This window comes from Phalacrocorax carbo, chromosome 2 (assembly GCF_963921805.1).
Source record: "Phalacrocorax carbo chromosome 2, bPhaCar2.1, whole genome shotgun sequence".
Lineage (NCBI taxonomy): Eukaryota > Metazoa > Chordata > Aves > Suliformes > Phalacrocoracidae > Phalacrocorax > Phalacrocorax carbo.
In genome coordinates this window covers 78,441,108-78,465,351 of record NC_087514.1, presented here as the reverse complement: position 1 = coordinate 78,465,351, position 24,244 = coordinate 78,441,108, and the positions used below count along the sequence as shown (strand labels likewise).

At 39.4% G+C, this 24,244-nt stretch overlaps 1 protein-coding gene across 4 annotated transcripts in view; it reads right to left on the bottom strand.

Moving 5' to 3' along the window:
- The window catches only part of ADCY2 (adenylate cyclase 2), a 218,695-nt gene that overhangs the window by 98,475 nt on the left and 95,976 nt on the right, over positions 1–24,244 (bottom strand). For all 4 annotated transcript variants that reach the window (XM_064443349.1, XM_064443348.1, XM_064443351.1 and 1 more), the window contains one exon: positions 20,428–20,577. In XM_064443349.1, the coding sequence (XP_064299419.1) occupies positions 20,428–20,577 (150 nt within the window). The remainder of the gene's footprint in view (positions 1–20,427; positions 20,578–24,244) is intronic.

Here is a 24,244-nt window from a genome sequence, read left to right as displayed (position 1 = left end):
GGAGTTACTCATCTGGAGTAAACCTCTACCGTAACTGTGCTTTTAAAGAGTGTTGTGAGTGTGAATCATTATACAGCTGCACATAATCCATATGAGCACTAGGCCTTTCTTTAAATTAATTTAAAAAAGAAATGTAGCTCAGTTGTTGCAGCATATCAGCCCTGGGCTGCCTGAGGGTTCCCTTCAATGCTGTAAAGGGCATTATTAAAGGTGTCTGTGACAGACTGACTCATGCACAAAAACAGATGTGACCTACAGAGCAAAGTGAATTTAACAAAGCCAAGTTTTATCTATATTTTCCTTCAGCTTTCTCACATTTGAAAGATCACAGTAGCCAATATAGCTTGGGATGGAAGGCAGGTGTCAGGATCTACTCTGGCTAGAGGATTTCTAAAGGATCACATATGTGACTGGAGAAAGGCAGTCTTCCAAAACTGACATTCTTTCCAAATGCAGGAAATAGAGAAAAGCATAAAATCATTAAAAGGCATGCAAAAAAGTTCTGGAGAAGCAACTTTCTCTGAGCAATAGAAGCAAAGCATTTTTGTTATCAGGGAGTTTAATCAGAGCTGGTGGGGCCAAAGGGAGATTAAGATGCACTGCCAAAAAGCTAGGTAACTTCTTGCATTCCTGCCAACAAGCAGAGACTGGGCAGATGCAAACCCATTAATTCGTGTGTATGAATCAAAGAAGTTGGTACAAATTAATGTCACAGTCTAACAGGTTTTAGAGTGAAATGACAAAATGAACAGGAACAATTAACAGGGCCAATTTTTTCTGATGACACAAAGTTATTTGTAATAAATAGGAGAAAGATGGACTGTTAAAAGCTGTAGAAAGGACTTAGAATACCGAGGCCATGGTTTCACAGGGCACACAATGCAGCGTACCCACCAGGTGTCACCCAGAGCTCCCTTCCAGCCTCCCCCACCACTGTCAGCCCATACGGTGCCCACCTCTCTTCTGTGATATTTATGTTTGCACTGAGCATGGGTGGCAGGGTTTTGACAGCAAAGGAGCTGCAGAGGTGGCCTCTGTGGGTCTGCAACAGACCCACTGCAGAACACAGCTGAGTCCATCAGCAAAGCTGGTGTTGTCTCTGGGAAAATACATGTAAGAGAGGACAGGAAATGCTGGACAGAGAGAGGAACAAAAAATTGTGAGAAACAGCTGAGGGAATACCAAGGACAGAGGAGAAGGAGGAGCTTCATGCTGGAGCAGATATCCATGCTACAGCCCATAGAGAACAATGCCAGAGCAATGGGTATGCCTGAAGGAACTGCAGCCTGTGGAGACCCCACGCTGGAGCAGAGCAAAACCATGAAGAAGGAGCAGCAGCAGAGAGGAATCGCTGTGTACTGACCAAGCCTCTATCCCCACCATGCTCCTTGAGGGGAGGCAGAGGAGTTGGGAGTGAAGGAGTGAAGTTGAGCCTCGGAAAGGTGGGAGGAAAGGTGTGGCTTTAAATATCTGTCTTTTTGCTTCTCACTAGCCGAAGCTACGTTATTTAGTTTTCCCAAAGTTGAGTCTGCTTTGCCCACCGCTGTAAATGGTTAGTGATTTCCCTGTCTTTGTCTTGACCCATGAGCTTTCTCATCCCTGGTTTTCTCCTATTTTCTCCTGTTTTCCTGCTGGGGTTGGGGTGGAGTGAGTGATTAGTTGAGTGGAAGTCTGGCTGTGGGCAATGGCTAACCCACCCCAATATTACATTGTTTTCTAAAAACTACAGGAATCTTCCTACTCAATGCTACAAGAATGTTTGGGATTGTCAGCCGTCATTAAAGCCTGAAAATTCATTATCCTGTGTAAAGTCATCAACAGAGTAATTTTCCATTATCTGCTAAAAGCAGAAAATTAAAAAATGCTACAGGAATTTGGTATTGTATTACTGCTTGAGTAGTCACATTTGATGACCTGCAATGAGAAAGCTGGTAACTGCTGAATTTGAAAAATCCAATTACAGTAGCAAGGAAGAAACTTCACAATAGGCATACAGCGATCCGGGCTTTAGACCATTTGAGACTGACTAAAGTGGGCATCAAATAAAACTGCAGGCAATGACTTAAACAAACAGAATTAAATTACTTTTCACACCATATGCAGTTGAGCTGAAAAAGTGTGCCACAGGACTTGTGGATGTCAAAAATTTACACTGTCTCAAAAAACAGTACACAAATTCACAGGTGGAAAATTTGTCAAGCTGTTTTAAATGCAACAACATTAATTCTGGTTCATTAAGTAACTGAGCCACAGATTTCTTTGTGCTCAGACAGATTATTGGGGAAGTATCACTACATGCTAAGATTATTTCTTCCACTTTTTCATAGGCATAAGCTACTGGTTAGCAAAAAGATATTGGGCTAGATGGCAATTTCCTTTGTCTCACAGTGGCTGTTCTTATGCTCTTTATTCCTAGCAATCTCTTTTGGTGTATATAAGATTTTCTCTTTCAGTCTATTTACAATATTTTAAATAAATATACTTGTCCTCTGAGCCTCTCCTGTGGTGGTGTAAATAGTCTCCATGTCTCCTTCCTGCCTCTTCAGACTTAAAGTTATCTCCTAAATGCTGTTTTCAATCAGTTTCCTAATTTTTGTGTAGTTCCCTTTTTCTAAAGGTAACATTACTTTTGTGTTGGCTTTTTCCCCTTTTAACCATGCAAGGATGCTCACATACAATGTTTAGTACTAAATCAAGGCTTACTTTCCTTACAGAATTTCTTTGATTAGCTTAGTTAAAGAACTTAGAAGGAACTCGGCTTAGTAAGCTTATGCCTCCATGCCTATTTGTGCTGTGTCATAACCCATAACAAACCATGGCCCATAACATTTACCCAGCCAGTATGAACATGACTGAAGCCTCCTGCTCTTGTTGCATTTGCCATAGGCAAAGAGACTCTCATCTCTCCAAGCAGCTCCTCAGCCTCAGTGAGAAGCTGAGAATGTATGGTAGCTGGACTTGACTTTAACTTTCATATTTTAGTGTTTTCTGAAGAGTTCATCCTTTGCACAGGCTATCTGGGGGGAGTAGCAGGCAGGTTGTTTTACATTTTTGATGTTCTTATTGAATGGCCCTTAATGGCCATCTGAAAAAATGGGAAATGGGGATAAGAAAGGTGTGTAAAGTTTGAATAGGACCAGACGCTCACAAATATTTACAAGCATTAATCTGACTAACCACACAAAAGGAATACAGTAGTAGTAGTCAAACTGATACATTCTCAAACAGTAAACCGGTCTTGGTTTTTATAGGGTGGAAGATCTCACTGGAAGATTGTACTGAAAAAAAAGTGTACCTTAAAAGAAGAAAGGTATACATGAGAAATGTAGGAGATGCCCCAAGAGATAAAAAGAGGCATGGAAGAAGAGTGATTTACTGGCAGGGAGACACATGAAAGAAGGAAACAGGATGATATTTAAGAGTATAAAATGCATTTTGAGATACTTTTAACAAGAATATCTGACAAAGACTAAGGATGCCACAAATGCAAATGACAGAGGAAAAGGAATGCTTCCTGAGGAAATTGTTTACAGGATGGTTTTGGGTATTCAAAGTGATGAATCTGGGAAAAGTCAGCTGCAATTCTTTGCTCCATCAGATTTCATTACTTCATTAGTAAAAAGGAAATCAAAAGCACTGAATATAAATAACAGTGCAGGAAAAAGGCAACAGTTAGTTTATTTAAATACAGAGCAGCCACAAATGCATGTTGGTGGAAGCAGAAGATTCTATGCAGCCAAAAGAGTAAGACTATGAAAGAGCCTTCAAATACAAGCAGTTGCAACAAAAGCCTTAGCTGGTGTTAAGAGGGAGGTATCTAAAGTTACAAAAAGGCTGAGACGATATACGTCTTTGCAGTTCCAGGGTACAAGATTTCGGGGACCTTGCAAACTTCCCAGTAAGTAACTAAAGGACATCAGTGTTGCAGCCATTTTTTTTTTCCTAGATTGGGGTAGTATCCTATGCAGACAGCCAAACTGTATTAAAAATATTTAAAACATGAAAGCACTTTAAATTCCAGTAGTCATTTAAAGTGCCAGAGGAGGAGATCATCTTTTTCTCACTTTAGAAAGAAAAAGATAAATACTACTGACTTCTATTAGACTCTGGTTACAGCAAATCAAAAATAACTTGTACTTTAACGAAGATCTTCTGTATTTCAGTTAAATGCACGAAAGTAGGAAAACTACTGCATAGAATGGAGTGGTGAGAGATCAATTAAACAGCAAAGACAGTTCCAGTCCAGCACTGGTAGACAACAGAACAGAGTTAATTGCTGATTCTATCTGATCTCCAGTAACTAGATTTTTAAATAAACTTTGGGAAATGTAAAGGTAAAAGGGCAATTGCACATTATATTCCAAGATCCTCTGAAATGTCAAATTCAACTTAAGAAGAAACATAACGCTGCCAAAGTGTAACGTTACAGAATATCACCTGGACCAACTAGAGAAAGTATGACAACAAAATATCAAAGGTCTAGAAAACATGGCCTACAAGCCACAATGGAAGAAACTGGGTTTGTTTGCCCTATTAAAGGGATAACTGAGGGGAGGGAAGGCAACAACCTTTAGGTGCCTGGAAGGCTGTAATGAAGAGGAAAGGAATAAACCTTATTCACATCCACTGTGAATTGCATTCACAGGCCTAGATTGCATTGTGGGATATTTAAGTTGGGCAATAGGGAAAATATTCCCCAGCGATAAGAACTGAGGGGAACAGATCTTCTAGGAAAGGTGTAGAAGCTCCAGAATTTGAAGAGCTGGTTAGGCAGACATCTATTGAGGATGTTTCAACTACACTTGGTCCTGCCACTGGGCAAGGAGAAGGATTAAATAACCTATTCACATTTCAGACTTCTTTTTCTACATTTTATGAAAACATTCTGAAGTAGGAATGAAACCTTCTATAAATTATATGTTGAAAACAGACCTACTAGGGTCTACTCCACAATTCTGCTGCTCATGAAAGTCAGTTGAACATTTCAGTTATACACAAATCCCTATTTTAAAATGAACAAATTAAGTTCACAAAATGGGTTTCAGTAGATACATAAGAGGTGAATGTAAAAGTGGTAAGTAGTTAAATCTGTGGGCTTTCACTTTCTCTCTCACTTTTCTTTTTCCTCTTTACTCCTTTTTGAATCTCTGTCATCAGAAAATGCGTGAGAACTGGAGGAGGCCAAAAAGAATTAATTAGTGGCTCTGGTAAGGGTTTACAAGGAACGTATCAGGTTTCAATGAAGTAACAAAATACAGGGAGAGGAAGTTCAGGGATGGTGTTTACTTTCACCACTAGAGCATTTTAAAAAGGTTAAGCAGATTTTCATCAAGATGTCACATTTACTTTCAGCTATGATCACACACAAAGCTTCATTTCAACCAGAGCTACCTCAAGAACTAAAGCAGCTGCAATTTTTGAGTTTGTTTCCTTTACTACTGCATTCAGATTTTTATTATTTTTAAATAAGAGGATATTTGTTGCTGATAAGGACAACTGTTCACGTGATAATTTAGATTTATACAAACATCACACTGTATTTAAGAAGGCAAAGACATTTCAATACCCACTATGAAGAGCTGCCTCTGCTGAAGATGAATGCTATCTGTGAAATAAAACCCACCAAGAACGGAACATAAAGCTGAACTTCAGTTGTATTCACTGTCTGACCCTGCCCTGAAAAACCTGGTGTAATTGGGACTGATTATGCTGATCTCCACCTCTTCTATACTTGTAGCTGAATCATCACTAAAAGCACAGCTTATATCATGAAAAGTTTGAGGAAGAAACAAGAAGCTATTGCTCAAATGATTTCCCTTTTGCACTAATCAAACCCCAGTTTAAATCGCACCACAAATATCAGACTTTTGTCCAGTGGAAAAACACAAATGGGTCTGCTAAGATAACATCCTGCAGGCAGATGAGAAAAATCTGATTTCCATCATTTTTGCAAGTGCAAGCCCAAAATAACGGTAAATGACGTTTTCCTGATTAGCTAAAGAAAGGATATATTCCTTCTCAAAGATATTTTGGGAGCAAATGCAGAGGGACTTCCTCAAGAATTACTAGAATTATGTTCTAGATCATGAGATGCAGAGCTCCCTTTGGTTCCTTCATAAGGAGATCCAGCCCAATGACAAGCTTCACAACAGAAAGTCCTGAAATCAGCTGCCTTGTCTGTGCTGGACAATTAAAATTATCTTAGATGTGTCTTGCACAACACTCTTGGGTGAGAGGAGAAGCAAAAAAGTAAGTATCAGATAGTCCATCGGGATTAGCTCTGGAGCAAAGAACAACCAGGAGATGAAAGAGAGTTCTGTGTACAGCATGACAAAATTATCCTGTAGATCCATGGTAGCCACTGTTTGATAGGCATGTCTCCTTCTGTCTTTGGCTTTCCTTGAATGACCTGTGACACCAAATCTAAGAGGGAACATTTTGTGGTTGGAATTTGGCAAGGCCAAAAGGAATGAACAGTGATGGAAGAACACGTTTCCTGTTAATTTCACAGGAGACTGAACACTTGCCTGAGATCCCTAAAATGTTTTTGAAGATGTTTGTTTCTTCTGTCTAGAAGATGGGTTTAGATAAAACATCCAAGAAGTAGTCAAAGTACTAGTCATTTGAAGATGAGCTGGTGAAGAATGATACAAGAATCATTAGTCTCCCTGTCACTGAGCAGCAAGGGCAGGCTGTTCTGCAAGGGAAGGCAAGTTGGGGGCCAAGAGTCACCGGAGACCCCAAAAGCTGGGGGCCAAGAGGCAAGACTCAAGATCTCACCAGCAAAGAACTTAGGAAGTCGTGTTAGCCAGTCAGAGTGAGGATCATGGTTTAGTGGTGGACTTGGCAGTGTTAGGTTTAGGGTCGGACTTGATGATCTTAAAGGTCTTTTCCAACCTGAACGATTCTATGATTCTATGCTCATCTCTGGAGACAGTAACCAGGGTAAGCCACAGTCTAGTGATCTCCAGTCAAATATATTGTGAGAGGCAGGTTTAAGGTCAAGCCATAAAATCAAGTCTGTGGGTCAGGGTCCGGGTCCAGAACAACAAGTTAGATGGCGCAGGCATGACTGTGGTGCAGCTGCAATGTAGCTCAGGTGGGGACCAAGGGTGAGACCCTCAGCAAAAAAGCAGCTCCTAAAGGAAGAAGCAAGGAGACCCTACCATAACTTCTTACTGCTCTCTTCATAACAGCTCATAGCAAGCTGGCCTTGCGTACAACCAGCTGAGAACCTAGGAGGTAGCAGAGTGAGCTTCTAAACTTGACATCTACCACTTGGTATGTGCTTTTGGTTGAAGGTACCTGGGAACAGTATATTTTCTAGAGTTATGTAGTTTTTGCCAAGTGGTATTCCTACAGACTTAAGTCCTTCATTCAGGGAAATGCTAAATGGAGACAAGAGTTTGGAGGGAAGAAGAAAGAAAGAGAATACTACAAGAAGAGAAAGGTAATTGATTGTCAATGCGAAAAGAGTTAGAAGTAAAATCTAAGTAGGCCACTGACAAGGATATGAACTTCCAGAAAAATGTCCCAATTTAGCCAGATTGATTAGAAGACCTTAAGACAATGAGCACACCTCTCCTCTTACAACCTGTGCACAATCGAGCAAGGAGGAAGAATACAGTGGCACATAGGGTTAAAATGTCCCCCACTTAAGTTTAGCACATGTGCACTGCCAGCATAAATTTTCATATACAATCACTTGAAGAACAAAAAATATTTAGAAGTGACATAAAGAATAACAGGATTATTAACAATATTAGAAAAATACAGAACTATGTGTGCACAGCAATACAGAATGTATTTAAAATACTCAAAGGAAATTAATTCAGAATCAAAATGTAAGCCTGTATGTTGGAAGGCAATAATTCTGCAAAGAATATAGAGTTCATGGTACTTAACCTAATGATCTCCCAGCATGATGCTGCTACTAACAAGGCCAATGTGACCTATAGACTTGTAAAAAGACTTCTTTATTGATCTTTACCTCTTTATAGGATATTCACTGAGAGCATTATTGACAACAGTGTGTTCAGATAGGCTTGCTATAAAAATGATATAAGAAATCATGAATTAATTCAGTAAAATGTCAGAAGAATGATCAGATGCCTGGAAAACGTTCATTACAGAGAACCCTTTAAGATGCTCAAGCTATTTACAATATCATAAGGATGTTTATGACATGACTGAGCAATCCTGTATGTAAAAAGAACATAAGATTGCAAGAGGCCTCTGGGTTATCAAAATACATGTGTATTTTCTGTAGGCACAATATCCTGTAATCCATACTTGTAGAGACTATTTTTTAATGTAGAGAGCTGAAAAGACATAGCAAGGATAGTAAGGACAAAGGGATCTAGCTGGATTTAAATAATAACTGGAAATAAAATGGCAATTTAAAAATGAGGCAATTAATTATAGGAATAATTAACAACTGAAAACTTTGGACTTGCTGTCAAAAGACACTCTCTTTCTAAAAAGAACTACATTTTAGCTATTAATTTTAGAGTTTGTGATGTGGCTGACAAAATTGCAGGTGGCATGACAAAAATTAACATTTGCCTGCCAGCTGTATATTTCATCAGAATTATCAGGATATCTATGAAAATGTGGCAATTAGTATCTGCTTAAACTACACATTTTATTCTTAAAACAAAGCAGCATGACTCATTGGTTTATCTGGGGATGTTAGATGCAGATCAACACACAGAGAAGCAGCTGAAATCTCATCTACTTCACTGCAAAATGGAAAATGACCTTTTCTTTCTATGAAGTCCTGAGGTAGGAAAAAACATTTCATGCAAGAACTGCAGTGTCTCTATTGACCTGTGCAGTAGATACTTGCACAGGCAGTTGCTAAGCCATTCATTTCAAAATAGTAGACACTATGACACATGAAGACACATGAGTATCTTCATGTAGATAACTAGACTTTCAATAATGGTATCTCTCCCCCTAACAATGAAATATACATTCCCTGGGGTGAAAGGCACAGTTTATAACATTTCAAAACATAACATGCCTTACTTCTACAAAAGGGATCTCTCATGGCTCCTAAAAAAATTCAGCAGAGCGAAAATCAGAAAATAGCTGAAGACAAGTGGCCTTCTGTCAACAGTGTTCCTCTACAAATTTCAAGGTCATTTCTCAGATCCCCAAAAAAGCACCAAAAGGGCAGTATCCCACACCTGATGGACCTCTGGAGTTTTCCAAATGGGTAAACTGAAAATCTGCAGACAAAGAGGGCTAACCAACCACCCCTCTTCATGACTCCATCTCTACAGAGCAGAAGCTCCTAAGCAACTTTTGAAACAGTGAAGTATTATGAAGGATTAACTCCAGGACTTTAAACAAGATGCAGGATGCCAGTGTAGTACATGTTCCATTTGCAGGCAACGACCTGAATATCTTTTACCTTACAAAAGCACTGGTCACAAGGCATATACAAAGCCTTTATACTTCCTATCACTACCCTTGCTATTGTTTTTTGATGTACAGGTCTTGGTTGTTACACAAAACTAAGGACAGTAACTGACTTGGATAATAAAAGCCGGGAATATCCGCTCTGTCAACACATGTTGTGCAAAGAATGTTCCACAGTCACTTTTTGAGGCTCACATGTCATAGGGAGCAGGAAATCATTTTGCCAGTAGCTAACATTTATTGGCTAGTCTATTGTCTCAGACCTTTTTTCAAGAAACACAGTGGTGTGTTTAGCACTATGAAAGCATCAATTGAACCAACAAGCAGCCTGAAAAGGAATCGAGAAGAAAAAAGGCAACTGCAGCCACACAAACTGAAAACTGCCTAATGAATTATTGAAATGTTTGCAGCACTAAAAAAAGAGGCTCCAAGAATTACAATCCAATGTGGATATGGAAAAAGAAAAAATGCAAACATCTGGGAGATATTGTATTCTTATAGTATATCCAAAGCAATTGGAAATAAATCTATCTACCTGAATGCTTTCCAGGTGCCTCTCACTTACAATGTCATCATCTTCTTTGCCACAAATGACAGATACTTCTTTAGTAATACCACAATTAAATACTTGCTATTACCAAATATACAGTGTATTAAATTGTGTGGTACCTCCCCCTAAAAGAAAATACTAGAATCCATTTTTTCTTGTTTTCCTAGTGAATAATAAAAGCCAGCATGAAATACACTACGTTGAGGTGCCTCCAAATGCAATTGGAGTGAATGAACAGTATAGTCACTATTAAAGCAGAGTAAATGTCAGAGATACATTTACAGCACATGCAACGATGCTATTAAGAGAATTAGCCTATTTAAAGAAGTGGAAAAATCTTCAGGGTAATCCAGTAGCTAGTGCAGAGTCACTACAAATATTGGTTAAAGTTTCAGTTGTTCTGCTAATGTTGCCAGGAGAGCCCTATGAATTCTTTACATGCACTTAAATACAGGAAAGCTTTTTTTTCTTTTTTTTTTTTTTCCCCTCAGAAATATTCAGAAAATAGATGTATGTTCCAGAAAGTAGAAAGAATACTGTTCCATTGCAGCCACCACTTTTATGACAAACTAATCCTTAAGAATATATTTAGAGAAGTCAAAACTTTGCTGTAAACAGCTGAAAACCAGATAGTTTAGCCCTGGTGCACTAGGCTTTGTAAATATACCTCTAGTAGGGAAGTGGTGGTGAACTGGGACAAGCCCACAAATTCATTCTGAATACATCTCCTTATCTGAACTTGCCCAGTTCAGAACAGCAACTTCTTCTGAAAACAATATTTTAAAGACCTTTCTTATTAAGAATCACAAAGATATAGACATCTTAGTAGAAGAGACAGCAGAATACTACATCTCAACATCAGCACAAAAATCTAAAGTTATTAGTGAAAGTAAACAAAGACTACGGGCACAGACACTGAAATCCCTCTATTTTAGCAACCTCTGTTCTGAGGCCAAAAATAACTGTCTTTGAATCACTGCGTATTGGGTTTGCACGGCAAGGTTTTGGTAGCAGGGGGGCTACAGGAGTGGCTTCTGTGAGAAGCTGCTAGAAGCTTCCCCCATGTCCGACAGAGCTGGTGCCAGGCGGCTCCGAGGTGGACCTGCCGCTGGCCAAGGCTGAGCCCATCAGCGACAGTGGTAGTGCCTCTGGGATAACAGGTTTAAGAAGGGGAAAAAGTTGCTGCACAACAGCAACTGCAGCCGGGAGAGAGGAGTGAGAATATGTGAGAGAAACAACCCTGCAGACACCAAGGTCAGTGGAGAAGGAGCAGAAGAGGTGCTCTAGGTGCCGGAGCAGAGATTCCCCTGCAGCCCATGGTGAAGGCCATGGTGAGGCAGGCTGTCCCCCTGCAGCACATGGGGGTTAATGGTGCAGCAGATATCCACCTGCAGCCCGTGGAGGACCCCATCATGGAGCAGGTGGATGCCTGAAGGAGGCTGTGACCCCATGGGAAGCCCACACTGGAGCTGGCTCCAGGCAGGACCTGTGGACCCACAGAGAGAGGAGCCCACGCTGGAGCTGGTTTGCTGGCAGGACTTGTGACCCCGTGGGGGACCCACACTGGAGCAGTTTGTGAAGAACTGCAGCCTGTGGGAAGGACCCACATCAGAGAAGTTCATGGAGGACTGTCTCCCTTGGGAGGGACCCCACACTGGAGCAGGGGAAGAGTGTGAAGAGGAAGGAGCAGCAGAGGCATCATGTAATGAACCGACCCCAACCCCCATCCCCCTGTGCCACTCGGGGCAGGGAGGAGGTAGAGAAATCCAGAGTGAAGTTGAGCCCAGGACGAAGGGAGGGGTGGGGGGAAGGTGTTTTAACATTTAGTGGGGTTTTTCTCATTATCCTACCTGATTTGCTCAGCAATAAAATAAATAAATAAATAAAATTTCCCCAAGTCAAGCCTGTTTTGCCTGTGACAGTAATTGGTGAGTGATCTCTCCCTGTCCTTACCTCCACCCATGAGCCTTTCATTATATTTTCTCCCCCTGTCCAGTTGAGGAGGTGAGTGACAGAGCAGCCTGGCATCCAGCCAGGGTCAACCCACCACACACCAACATCAGCAGAACAATTGTAAAAAGAATCATTGTAATTTTTAAATGATTGGCCTGTGGCACTTATGTACTTATCCATTTTTCTAACAAACTTAATAAGGCAAAGGTGTATGTGACGGAGTGATTTTTGAATGAAATCTTTTAAAAACATTCGTCCACGTTAGATTAGAGAGAAAGAATAGAGAAGCATACAACTAAGAGTATTCTACTTTAAGCTGTTCTCCCTAGTTCCTCTTCTGCCAAATCAGGCTTCCTACTTTGTTGTAGAATGCTAATGCTAAATTTCACATGTATTTTATTTTTCTCACAAGGAGCATTACTCCATAGTCACCACTAATGTTCATTAAAAACATTATAGGGGGTCATAAAGTGAAATAACAGTACTAAACAGCTACTGTGTGATGAGGATTACTGACACTGAAAAAGCAGAAAGGTATCATAAATATTGTATGGTCTATTTTCACCAGTAAATGACTGATGTATGATGTAAAATTATTATGTTATTAGTCATATGAAATTTATCAGTGAAATGTGCTTTCTCAAACACAACATAGCTCAAAATCTAAACTAAAACAGCTGGACTATCAAACATTAGTGCCCAAAGCAGGTTCTTAAATTCACATTTTGGACCCTTAACAAATTACCTACTTTTTGTCAACAGTCTACACTAAACGTTTCTGTACTTGGAAGATTTTTGTACAATACTGTTGATTTTAAATCTATCAATACGTACCAAATTGCTATTTAAAAATGACAGTTATGTGAAATAACCCAGCAGGAAAATAATAAAGAAGCAATTCTAAAATGTAGAATCAACAGAAGTACTTCTAAGCCTCCAGGTAGGAACCAGGAACCTTTTTAGCTGTTTCTTGAAATCAAAGTTTTAGATTTTTATCGAAATACTGAACCTTGGGGGAAAATCAATTGCAGACTCTTAAATATATATCAGAAAAATACTCTCTTATCGTAATATCATCATGCTTATGTAATCCATTTCAGCTTCTTCGGTGACTGGGCAACCTGAACGTAATGAAGTGACAGCAGGTTCCCATGTAATTTTCAAATCACTCAGCTTTTGACAACAAACATACACTCCCCTTGCAAAATGACTATTATTCTCATCAATAAGTTGGAGAAGAAATGGCTTACATTATTTCTGGTGTTACACTTCTGTAAGCAAAGAGCCAGTATTAGAAACTTGGAAGGATTTCAGTAGTATCTGATATAATTTTTTGTTGATATAAAAAACACTCATTTCCCATTATAGGACATGATTTGAGGGGACACTTACCTTTTCATTTCTCTCTGTCTGAAATCATAGTATCCCTGTATTTCACAGCACTCTGCTATTAGAAAGACATTAAAGAAAACTACAGACTCACTGAAAGATTTGGTTTGGAAGGGACCTCTGGAGATCTATAGTCCAATATCTTGTTCCAAACAGGGCTAACTTCAAAACTAGATGAAGCCGCTCAGGGCCTCTGTAGCCCAGATAATACAATTTTTACCGTAATACCAAAAGCTCTGTATTCAACACAGGATCTTCAGACTTCTCCGAGCTTGCCTTGGCCTGATTTTCAGTCATGGCAGCAATTGCCTGGTGGCCACATGCCTGTATTGGCTTCTCTCTGGGAGTTCCTGGGGCAGGGGGCTGGCACCCCTACCTAGTCACTGCGGGACAAACAGCCCCTCCGGGGTCATGGGGCTGGGGGAGGGGGGGCGGCAGCGTGTGGCTCCCAGACTTTGCCCAGGAAGCAGGGAGAAGGAGGCAGCCTGTGACAGGAAAACTTATCAATATTGCAAATTGATGAGTAATGGGGTCCAAACCACCAGTATTTACCTCCTCCTGATGAAGAACTTGGGGCACTGACAAGTGGCTGCAACACCTTCACTTTCTGCTCAAATAACATTGGTATTATCCACCTTAGGACCCAGACAGACATATGAAGTGTAACACTCAAAATCTTGTTTATGGACAGAAAGGAAATAAACCTGATAACACATACACACACATATATATAAAGCCAAGAATTTATTGTTAACTTATATTTATTGTTAGCTGAAATTTTAATAGTCTAATCCAAGGATAATTATTATTCCTGCTCTAATTATTAGGTAAAAAGAAAGTAAAGAAAACCAAATAAAGATATAAATACTTCTATATTAAAATAGCAAAGTTCCAATAGTAATAATAAAACTTAAATTGTTATACATACACTTCTGAGTTTCTAAACCTTTCCCTGCTAAAAGGTTCACGCTTTGACTGTTCCTGTGGGTCCTAAGGTTGGTGGCTTCAGCCTGGCAGTGGTGGTAAGAGAAGATTTTCAGCAAGTCATCAGCATCTGAAGCTCTTTATGGAAAGGAGTATGATGCTGATATTGACGGTTACTTCTTCCTCAATCTAGGACCTTCTTGGGGCAATTTTTATGTACATGATAACATGCATTCATACTTTTCTCTTTCTTTGTTGGTCTGCAAATCCATGTTAAATCCAAATTTAATATATATGGTGTTTTATGTGTGTTACAACTTATTCTTTGTTCACCCTAAAAACCACTTTTGTCCAGGTCCAATTTCTCTAACTGCATTTCTCTAACTGACCAGCGGTGGACTTGGGGTCTCCAGTGACAGGCCTGTGCCCCATCTCTAATCATTGCATGCCTGTATTCCTCTGCACTGCATTATGTGTCTCCATTTCTTAAGGCTTCCACTATCATGCCAGGTCTGTATTTTTCTACATTGTGTTTTTGTATTTACAGGGTTTTTTAAAATTATATATTTACAGTTGTAAATATCTCATTCGTCACAGAATAGTTGTTCGTTACTATTATCTATATAACTATGGTTGTACCATGCCATAAGAAAAGCAAAATTAATTAGCTATAGCCACCTTGTCATTAGAAAAAATGATATTACAGGTAAATAAAATAAAAACAAAGCTCCAGGAAGGTCAAAAAAATTCAGACAGCCTTAACACTGAGGCCTTGCAAACTCAGTACAAAGCACGTGGCAATGGCCGTACTGTATTGTGGGGCTACATCGTTACCGAAGACTGAGGATAATAGCAGAGGGAAAAGAGATATACTAGATTTTCTGCATAAGAGTTTTAGCTGCATTTATGCTTTTCTGTGTTAATGAGATAATGTGGACTGTGACTTATTATTATTGTAACTGAAATACTACTACTAATTGTTTGTTCTATTTTCATTAGATTGTTAAAACTTTAATTAGACTAACAATAGATTCTGAGCTCTCTATTTGTAGTGTGTTCCCTGCTGGCCACAAGAGTTGAAGCATAACAACTTGTCCAACTGAGTCTTGAAAATCTTCCTGCACACAGATTCCACCACCTCTCCGGGCAGCCTTTCCCAGTGTTAACCCCTGTCTTGGGGAAGAATTGTTCACCTCCTTCCAGCCAGGATTTGCCCTGTTGCAATTCATGCCTACTGGCTCTCATCCTTTCACTGTGTGCCTCTCAGAAAAATCTGACCACGTCTTGGTAAGCTCCTTCAGGCAGTAGGTGGTTGTTAATTGTCCCCCTCAAGCCTTTTCTTCTGCAGGCTAATCATCCCAAGTTCTCTGAGTCTCATCATCTGTCATGAGCTCCAGTCCCCTAATTACCCCTGTAGCCCTTCGGTGGACTCTCTCCAGTTTCTATTTCCATACTCGATCCATCTTCCACATGGTCTATCATGGGGAACTTACCACTTAAGTTCTTCCTCAAAACTGACATGGAGATTAATAGGAAGGATTGACATCTCACCCATGTGTATGTGTATGAACATGCCTGAAGTAGAAAAGAGATTCTAAAATTTAAAAGACCAAAACGAGTTTTTGTTTTTCCTGCTTACCTTGAAGCTATGTGGAAAAAAAATTGAAAATGAGGAAGCCCTTAGAAAAAACTACTCTATGTTCATGAAAATATTAGTAGCTTACATTTTAAAATGCATTAATTGAACTTACAAGAATCCACATTTTATATATTAGTTCCAAACAATATATTTCCAATGTTTCTGTTCTTTCCTAACAGCCTCAAGTCGCAGAAAATTATGAGGCTTCTCTGTTTTAGATCAATTTAAAAACAATTTTGAAATATTTCAGTTCCTGTAATGAATGGTATTGCTTCACCATTTTGGTGAAAAAATTAAAATCCCACTCAATGATTTGAAACCTCATTCATTTTCATCTGCTACCTGAGTGTTGTTTCTAAAACCGTCATTATACTGCCTCCTTTTCAAAGACAGCGTTTTAGAGAACCCACTGAACACCAACACCTCACAAACACCCCCCTGCTATGTTGTAAGAATTTCTCAGTGTATATTCCCATGTCTCATGATGCAAAGCACCAGAAGAGAGAAGAGCAATTATGCTAACTGCCTGTCAGCGTTAAGATCTTGCACTCAATGTTAGTGAGTCATTACCCCTACAAACTGTCAGCCAGGCTGTATCAGTGAGACAATTAACATTATGGGAGGCTATTTTAAATATATATCTTGAAACAGGTCTGCAAATTAATAGAGGTCAGAATAGTTTCACATTTTTCTTTTATATACACTGAAAAAAGAGAAAAGCTGTGTGAGAAACACCGAAGTGGACACTGAAAATACTGCCTTTTACCACAGGAGTTTAAAAGCAAGTCTCACAACAAAGTACACTAATGGGAATAAAATCCAGAGTGTCCAGTGTTATCACAGTCCTATGAAAACACAATTCATAAAGGTGTCATTTATAATATGCATAAACATCTACACACGTACACCTGCAGGCAAACACACATTATGTAGTGCAAACCCAAGCCAAGCTAAGTATGACTCCTATGCAATGAATTATACGAAACTGTAAAGGCCCTGGGGGCACTGACCGGCCTCACCTGGGCCTCTACCCTCAGCCTTTGCCCACAGCCCAGGAGCCCCGTTTCAGTTCAGCCTCTGCCTTGAGCTGTGCTGTAGGAGCTGGCTGTGGTCCCTGTTGATCCTGGCTCCTGGACTGACTCCCCAGCTTCACCTCAGACCTGCCTAGCAGTTGCTGGACCTGACCCTGAGCTGTGGACTGACCTCCTGCCGTGGCCTCAGACCTGCCTCATCACCACGAACTTGGCTGGTGTTCTGGACTCGTGCTCGACCCTGGCTGCCGGCAGCTGGGTTTGCCCAGCTCACCCTGTGCTGTGGGACAGAGCCCTGGCTGGTGAGTGAGGCCCCTGCCCTGCTGGGGCAAGTCATCACCCATGGCTTCCCATCCCCTTGGGAGCAGCCAGCCTTTGCTGTGCCCTAACAGAAATACAAAGCGGTGTGGGAACAATATGTCTGACTTGTACCTCAATATATTTACGCACACCCCTACTTCACCAGATACTAATGTGCGCCGGTCTCACTTGAAAAATAATGAATTTGGTGTTTCTCTTGAGTTCTTTGGCATAACTGTTGAGTGGTAATTCAATATACTTATCTATTGATACAATCAAAATAGTATTCTCAAAAAAGCTATTCAAAGACAGACAAAAAAAATCCAACTGAAAAACAACGGTTGGCTACATTTGTATGAGACTACTTTCAAAAGAAGAGAAAATCCATGGAATAATTTGGAACATAAATAGTACATCTTTCAAAAACAATTATAAAACACATGATGTCCATGATCTGGCAAATTTGTAAATTTGATCTGGAGCCCTAAGCATTTTGAAGTGCATCCTATGCCCTGCACTTGTATGAAACTACCTTGTATTACCTCTCACTGAAGTAAATGAAATTTTTCTTGTTAAAGAGCTGTAGAATCAAGGGTCAAGCTACAACCTTTCACAGGCTAATAAACACTTTGATCAAACTCCACATTTTTTTAAAATGCACCTGTTCCTACTGTTTCAATGTATCAGCATCCTCTAAAAATAGCCAGCGGTATGATTACCTTACTCCCTACATACTAACAATATGGATGATCTTCTGTATCTTCTTGGAAAAACAAGCAGTATTAAAAGACAGACTAAAGTATATCCACTTATGAACTAAAGTTTGCTAACAAACTTTAATTTGTTAACCCTGGGGAAAAAAATAACAATTTACCAAATTAATCTGCATTTACCTTTTCACATTTAAATATCTAGCATTCATAAGTGTGATAATAAGGATGTGCACCTCCTTGTCTTTCTGTTTGGAAAAACTGTGACACGAGATAAAGGACATATTATGGGGCTGAGGATATAGGCTAAAGAAATTTATATAAGATAATCTGATGAGCTAATGATCCATCAAGGTCGAAAAGATCATTACCATTCATAGAAACTTCACTTACTTCCATTTAATGAGACATTGATCCATCTGTTACTAATCCAGACCTCCAATACACTACTTAGAGCTGTGTAGATGTCTTAACTAATTTGATATATTTCTATCTAAACACAAATATGACAACACATGCTTATATATAACAAATTATGTACAATGTCCTTCATTATTCTATAACAACACAATTTATCAATGAAAGATAGCTGTTGGTGCTTTCCATCTTGCTGGGCTCCAGCATATTAGAAACACAGCTCCTACAAACCACAGAGAGGAAGCCTCTGGCACAGAATTCCAGATATTTTTGCTTCTTTCCATTGTCAGGTTCTCAACAAGTTTTGCAAGGCCTTCAGAAGTGCCAGGAAACCAAAGCTACTTACTTACTTATGCCTTTCCATAGAAATTAGTAGTGTTTAGCAAATAATACACATTTTCAGGAACCACCAATTAGCACTACATCTGTTCTAACTATTGACTGCCACAAGCAGCATCCTTACACCTTTCAGTTCACCTACTGACAATGACCAGTAACACCCCCTCCTGATTCTGGCAGATACACCAATGCATTTCCTATGCCTATAGAAAAAAGCAACAAACAGTAGAAGCCTGGGCCCTTACAACTGTGCTCAGGAAGCTAAGAGCTCAGGCCTCTCCTAAATAAGGGAGACCTTGATGTCTCCTATGAATTATGCTGTTTGATTACGGTCTGCATGGTTCCTTCTCGCAGCTGAGGCCTAAGCACAGGGAGCAGTGTTAACCACCTTCTACAAAGTCACCATGAGCCTAGAAGCCATCACATCAGCTCCACACGATTGGAGATTGCACAGTCTGGAGTGCTACTGCTCCCAGATACCTGGCATTGTTGCTCTGCACTCACAGCTGTCTCACTGGAACTAATTTGGAGACACTCTCACCCATATTCTCAACAGATAGTAAAACGTGGATTGTGTACTATCAGTTATAAAGCCTACTGATTCACTGCACACAGCTCATGGAGGCAGAGGTGGAAACTTACAAATGACTGCTCTTACACAACCTCTCCTGCAATAGTACCTTATGCAGATTTTGCATCTAACCATCAAAGCCTGCCTTTACTGTAAAATGTTCTCCTTAAGACTACCTTAAATGTTTTGCATCATCTTCAGCCAATATGCAACCAAAGTGCCCAGTGGAATAAGGCTAGCCCCTTGAACACACATCACCTGTTGAAGTCCTGGTACGGCCTCGCCATTTGCTGAAAAAAAAGTGCTGGTGATGGAAGTTGAGAACCTCCATTTAAAATGGCTGCAGGTATTTGTGAGACAGACATGACAGTTAAGGTCAGCTGGGACATACAAGATGTACATCTCCATGCACTTCTTCTATCAGAAGATGACAGAAATGTGTCAGAGAAGGCTCTATCCTCTGACCTTTAGCTGTTTATAGCAGTTTGAGTCTGGTGACCTTCAAAGCAAAATACACCTATCTTCTTTACTACTTGATGAACTAATTTGTATTTCAAATTCTCTTAAATGAAGCACCTATCTGTCAGGATGATAGGCACCGTACAGAACTCGCAAAGAGAAAAAGAACTATATAAAGCAATCAGAGAAGCCTTTTATTCAGCTGCTAGAATAAATGACTGATAGTCTCATTATGCAATTCCCCTAGCTCCTCTTAACATACGTGACCCCTAGAACTATACCACATGATTCATCAGTGTTGTAGTTTCGAATATTTTTCAAAAACAGTGCAGTAATACCTTCTCACAGTGATTTTGCAATATTGGTCTTGGGCATGAAGAACTGATGATTCCCAAAGCTCACATGTACATCTCACAGCTCATTCAATGAGGACAACAAGAGTGTGCAAACACAATCTATACAGCATTTTCAACTTTCTTTATCATAAAATACTTTCACCGAACAAATGAAAGAAAAAATGCATTTGACAACATATATAATACCTTCTTATATGCAGATGGAAATTGTGCACAACCTTGTTCAAAAGACTTTGCGTATTTCGTTAAGTAACTTCAGTAATTCAGTAAGTGCTTTTGCATTACCAAACTGGATTATATAGTGATGAATAGGGAGATAATGTGAATGCAGTAAAACAGACCCCGACATGAGTGTGACTTTACCTGTTGCCTCTTCTCAAATTCTAACTTGATACGGGATTTGATGCAGTTGCACGTGTCCTGATACGTCTGCTGCAGTGCAAGTTCCATAAGGTGTTTGTGGTATGCTCCTGCCAAGTTTCCGCAGATAAAAATGATTACATTTGCCAATATCTAGGGGGTTAAAAAAGAAAAGAAAAAAAAAAGAAGCATCAGGGAATTTATATAAATAAATTAACAGAACATAATCCTAATCTGAAATGAAAGGTTGCTGCAGTCATGTATTTTACTTGTGTTTGATTTTTAGCAAAGATTCACTTTCACAAAAGCCTTCACAATTAGTGGCAAAATCCCAAGCAATAATACCATTTTCCTTTAGGATTAAATAAGAATGATAATGAACAACACGTTTGCCTATTCAATGGCATATACATTTTCTGAAAAAGAAATTGAGCTTATGTTATACATCCACTACTGAGTATTAATTAGGTGGGATCATGATCTACTGATGTAAAACAATAGCTATGGTTCCTAATAACAACTTCAGAAGACATGTTATTGCCACGTTCATTTGGCAAGACTCCTTTGCAGTGCCATGTGATCAAGGGGTGAAAAGATTCACCTACATCAACAGCCTGACCTGTGTTTCATCTCAGCCTGACCCACTAATATCTGTCAGTCAGCTGTAAATATTAACCTTGATGACAGTAAGCAACATTTAAGTAGTGAGATCTGACATCTCTCTACTAGAATATACTTTTCACTACTACCAAAACACTGAATTTGCCTAAACCACAAAACTTAATCTATAAAATTTAGGGTCAAACTTACAGCATCAGATACTTAGTGTACACTACAATGCAAGAACATGAGAAATAAGTTTGCTTACTGAATCCAGTTTTATTCATTAATTGCCTGGTACATTTCAGAGAAAGCAGAGGAGAGAGGCAGGCCTTTCCTGTGCTCAAACTTCGAAAAGGTCAGAATACTGTGATGATGCTAGCACTTGAATTGTTCCCCATTTATTGCTCCAAAAAGAGACATATTAACCCATCCTAGAACACTCAGAGCAGAAGAAACACAGTAGAGTAATGAAACCAATCCTGAATTAAATAAAAAAGAGATAATATTAAAAAGGGAACTGAAGCTGACACACAGATCAGAGCGGGTGTCTATCTGTCAGGCCCAGGGTATCATGCAGCCTGGATTACAAGTACTACATGACGTCATAGTGCTCGTGGTCTGGAAGGGAAGGAGGAAGAAGAGAGGCTAAAATTCCACTAATCCTCTGCAGTTAATCTAATAATGGGGTTTATGACTGATTTCCCCAGTCATCATTCATGGTTGGTTTCGGTGTACTTATGTACCAGGCAATCCTTTGTGGACTGCTAGTAGTGAAAGAGCCAGAGACGTCATAAAAGTTGACAGTATGCTACGGTGGTACAGAGAAAAGACAGAAATTGTCCTATTAACAGAAATCCATCTCCTTGAGGAATACATTTTATACACAAAAAAAATACATGAAGTTTTAATGCTCCTTTTATAAATGCACACTTTAAAATGAGAGTTTTAAAGAAATGCTTTTATTTTCCTCACAAATTATAACATATTACAGGCAATACCTGTTCCTCCATCTGTGACATGTCTGACATCTCACCTGTCATCGTTCCATAAAGCTAAAATCAGGAGCTATACACCTTTGCTCCAGAAAGGACTGACTGATGTTTTCAATTTGATAAAACTTTTCTTTCTTTCCCAAAAACTTTAAGATCATGGCATTATAATGTTTCTAAATGCAACATTTAAGTTCTTAAAATTTTCTAAAAATACATAAGTGTAAAAACAAGGAGAAAAATCTACATTTTTCACTTCCTTGAAAGAACCTCTTTTATGCAGTAGAGGAATAGGAAATAGTTTAAAGGAAACATTTCGCAACAGTCAATAATTTAAAAAAAACTTTAAGAGATGATGGTGTACAGAAAAACATTTGAACTCAAAATACTTTTAGATTCCTTTGTAAATCACAACTGCTTGATCCTGTTTTGATGTCAGCAATGCCACAGTACTCTTAGCAGACACGCATTAGTGAACAAAGATCTTGCGTGAGAGATTACAGTGCAGAGGGAGGGTGTTCCAACTGGCAGTCACCTCTGGTTTTTGAAATGAGATTATGAAAGGAGAACGAATGCCTGAAAACAAAGATTGCTGGGCATAGAAAATTCTCAGATATGCAGTGCGAAGGTTTAGTAACAAAATGAACACCGAGATTTGATCTGAAACCAACAGTGTGCTGTCATCATCTCTATGTATGGATCATTGTTGAAAACCTGCACACAAACTTACTAAATGTACTGTCCAGCTTCATAAAGTTATCAACTGTTTAAAGTAAAATTTCAGGAATATAACCAACCAAAATGAAAAAAGTGTACTGTGATGGGTAGATAGAGGAGTAAATTATGAGTATCATCTTCACAGCCATAGAAAAACAGATTACAGTTTTATGACTGAACTAGCTGAAGTGAGAAAATAGATGGAAACAAGTGACTGACAGGCAAGGAAGCTAATTAACCAGGCTTTTCAGATTCTCAATGAGGCAATTCAGCCCACATGAAGCTCTGTGCTGGCTTCCAGTACCTGAATTAGGCTGTTCAAACACAGCTCAGATATCTCAGCCATTGCCATACTTAGTGTAGAGGTAACACGTAAGTGTGTAAGTGAATATGTAGATTTAAAACTGTGTTCAAAACATCATTAATCCTTTTGGCCAGCATGGAGTTAATTCAGAAATGTGTCACTAAGGTATTAACTTAGAAAAAAAAAAATCCAGGAAATGGATGAACTGGTTTCTAACTCAGACCAACAAATTTTTTGCCAGTATGTAGTCTGGTTTGAGTGAGTATTTCTGTATTTGTAACCTAAGAGTTATTGAGAGAAACACATACTGTCAATAGATTGTTCGATGGAAAATGCAATTAACATTACTAAACAAAATAAACAACGTGTACACTTCTTGCTGAGTATCCCTCTTCTCCTAAGTCTTGGATGTTCTTCTGAACTGCAGTCCAGTTTCAACATACCAGCTGGAGACAAGATTCAGCCCAGATTTGCTGTGAAGTCTCATAGGCATTCTCCTAGGAGGAACAGGTTCAAAGTTTTCCTCAGTCAAAAAAAATTAACTGAGCTTCCCAATTCCTCAGCAAGTCCTCTAATCAGTATGCAATTGTACAAAAAGTTTCTCCTGTTCAGGCGCCTGCTTTGAGAAGATGCCGTGCTGTAAATCCTACCTGGACCGAAGCACTTGGAATGAAATCCTGGGTCAGACTAGTCCTCTACCTTGTCATTTCTCTAGCCTAGGACTCTACTGCTCTTTCTCTTTCCTTCTTTTTTTTTTTTTTTCTCCCCACCCCTGCCTCCTTCCCCTCTAGATGAATGTTGGATAATAAGAAAAGATGTGGTGGATCTTCTGGTAAGAAACCTTGTGTCTTGTGGCAAGAGCTCTGATCAACTGTGCGGATAAAATTGTAGCCAAGGACCTCTATAAGGGAACTGAAGGGGCACCTGAACAGACTACACAACATGGTTAGGGCTTTTGCCAAGGAGGACAAGCCTGAGCTGTGGAAAATGGTGTAACTAATGATGGTAACTCAACAGCAGAAAAAGGCCCGGGTGATCCCAAAGAGAGTTTTGCATGAACCTACTTCATCTTCTTTACAAACAGACACTGCACTAAAAAAAACCCAAAACCACAATATACAAAAACTCTAGTAAGAGTTTATGAGTTACTGAGTTCCATACTCATTTCACTGTATGGAAACACTGAGTCACACAGCAGAAGTTCTAA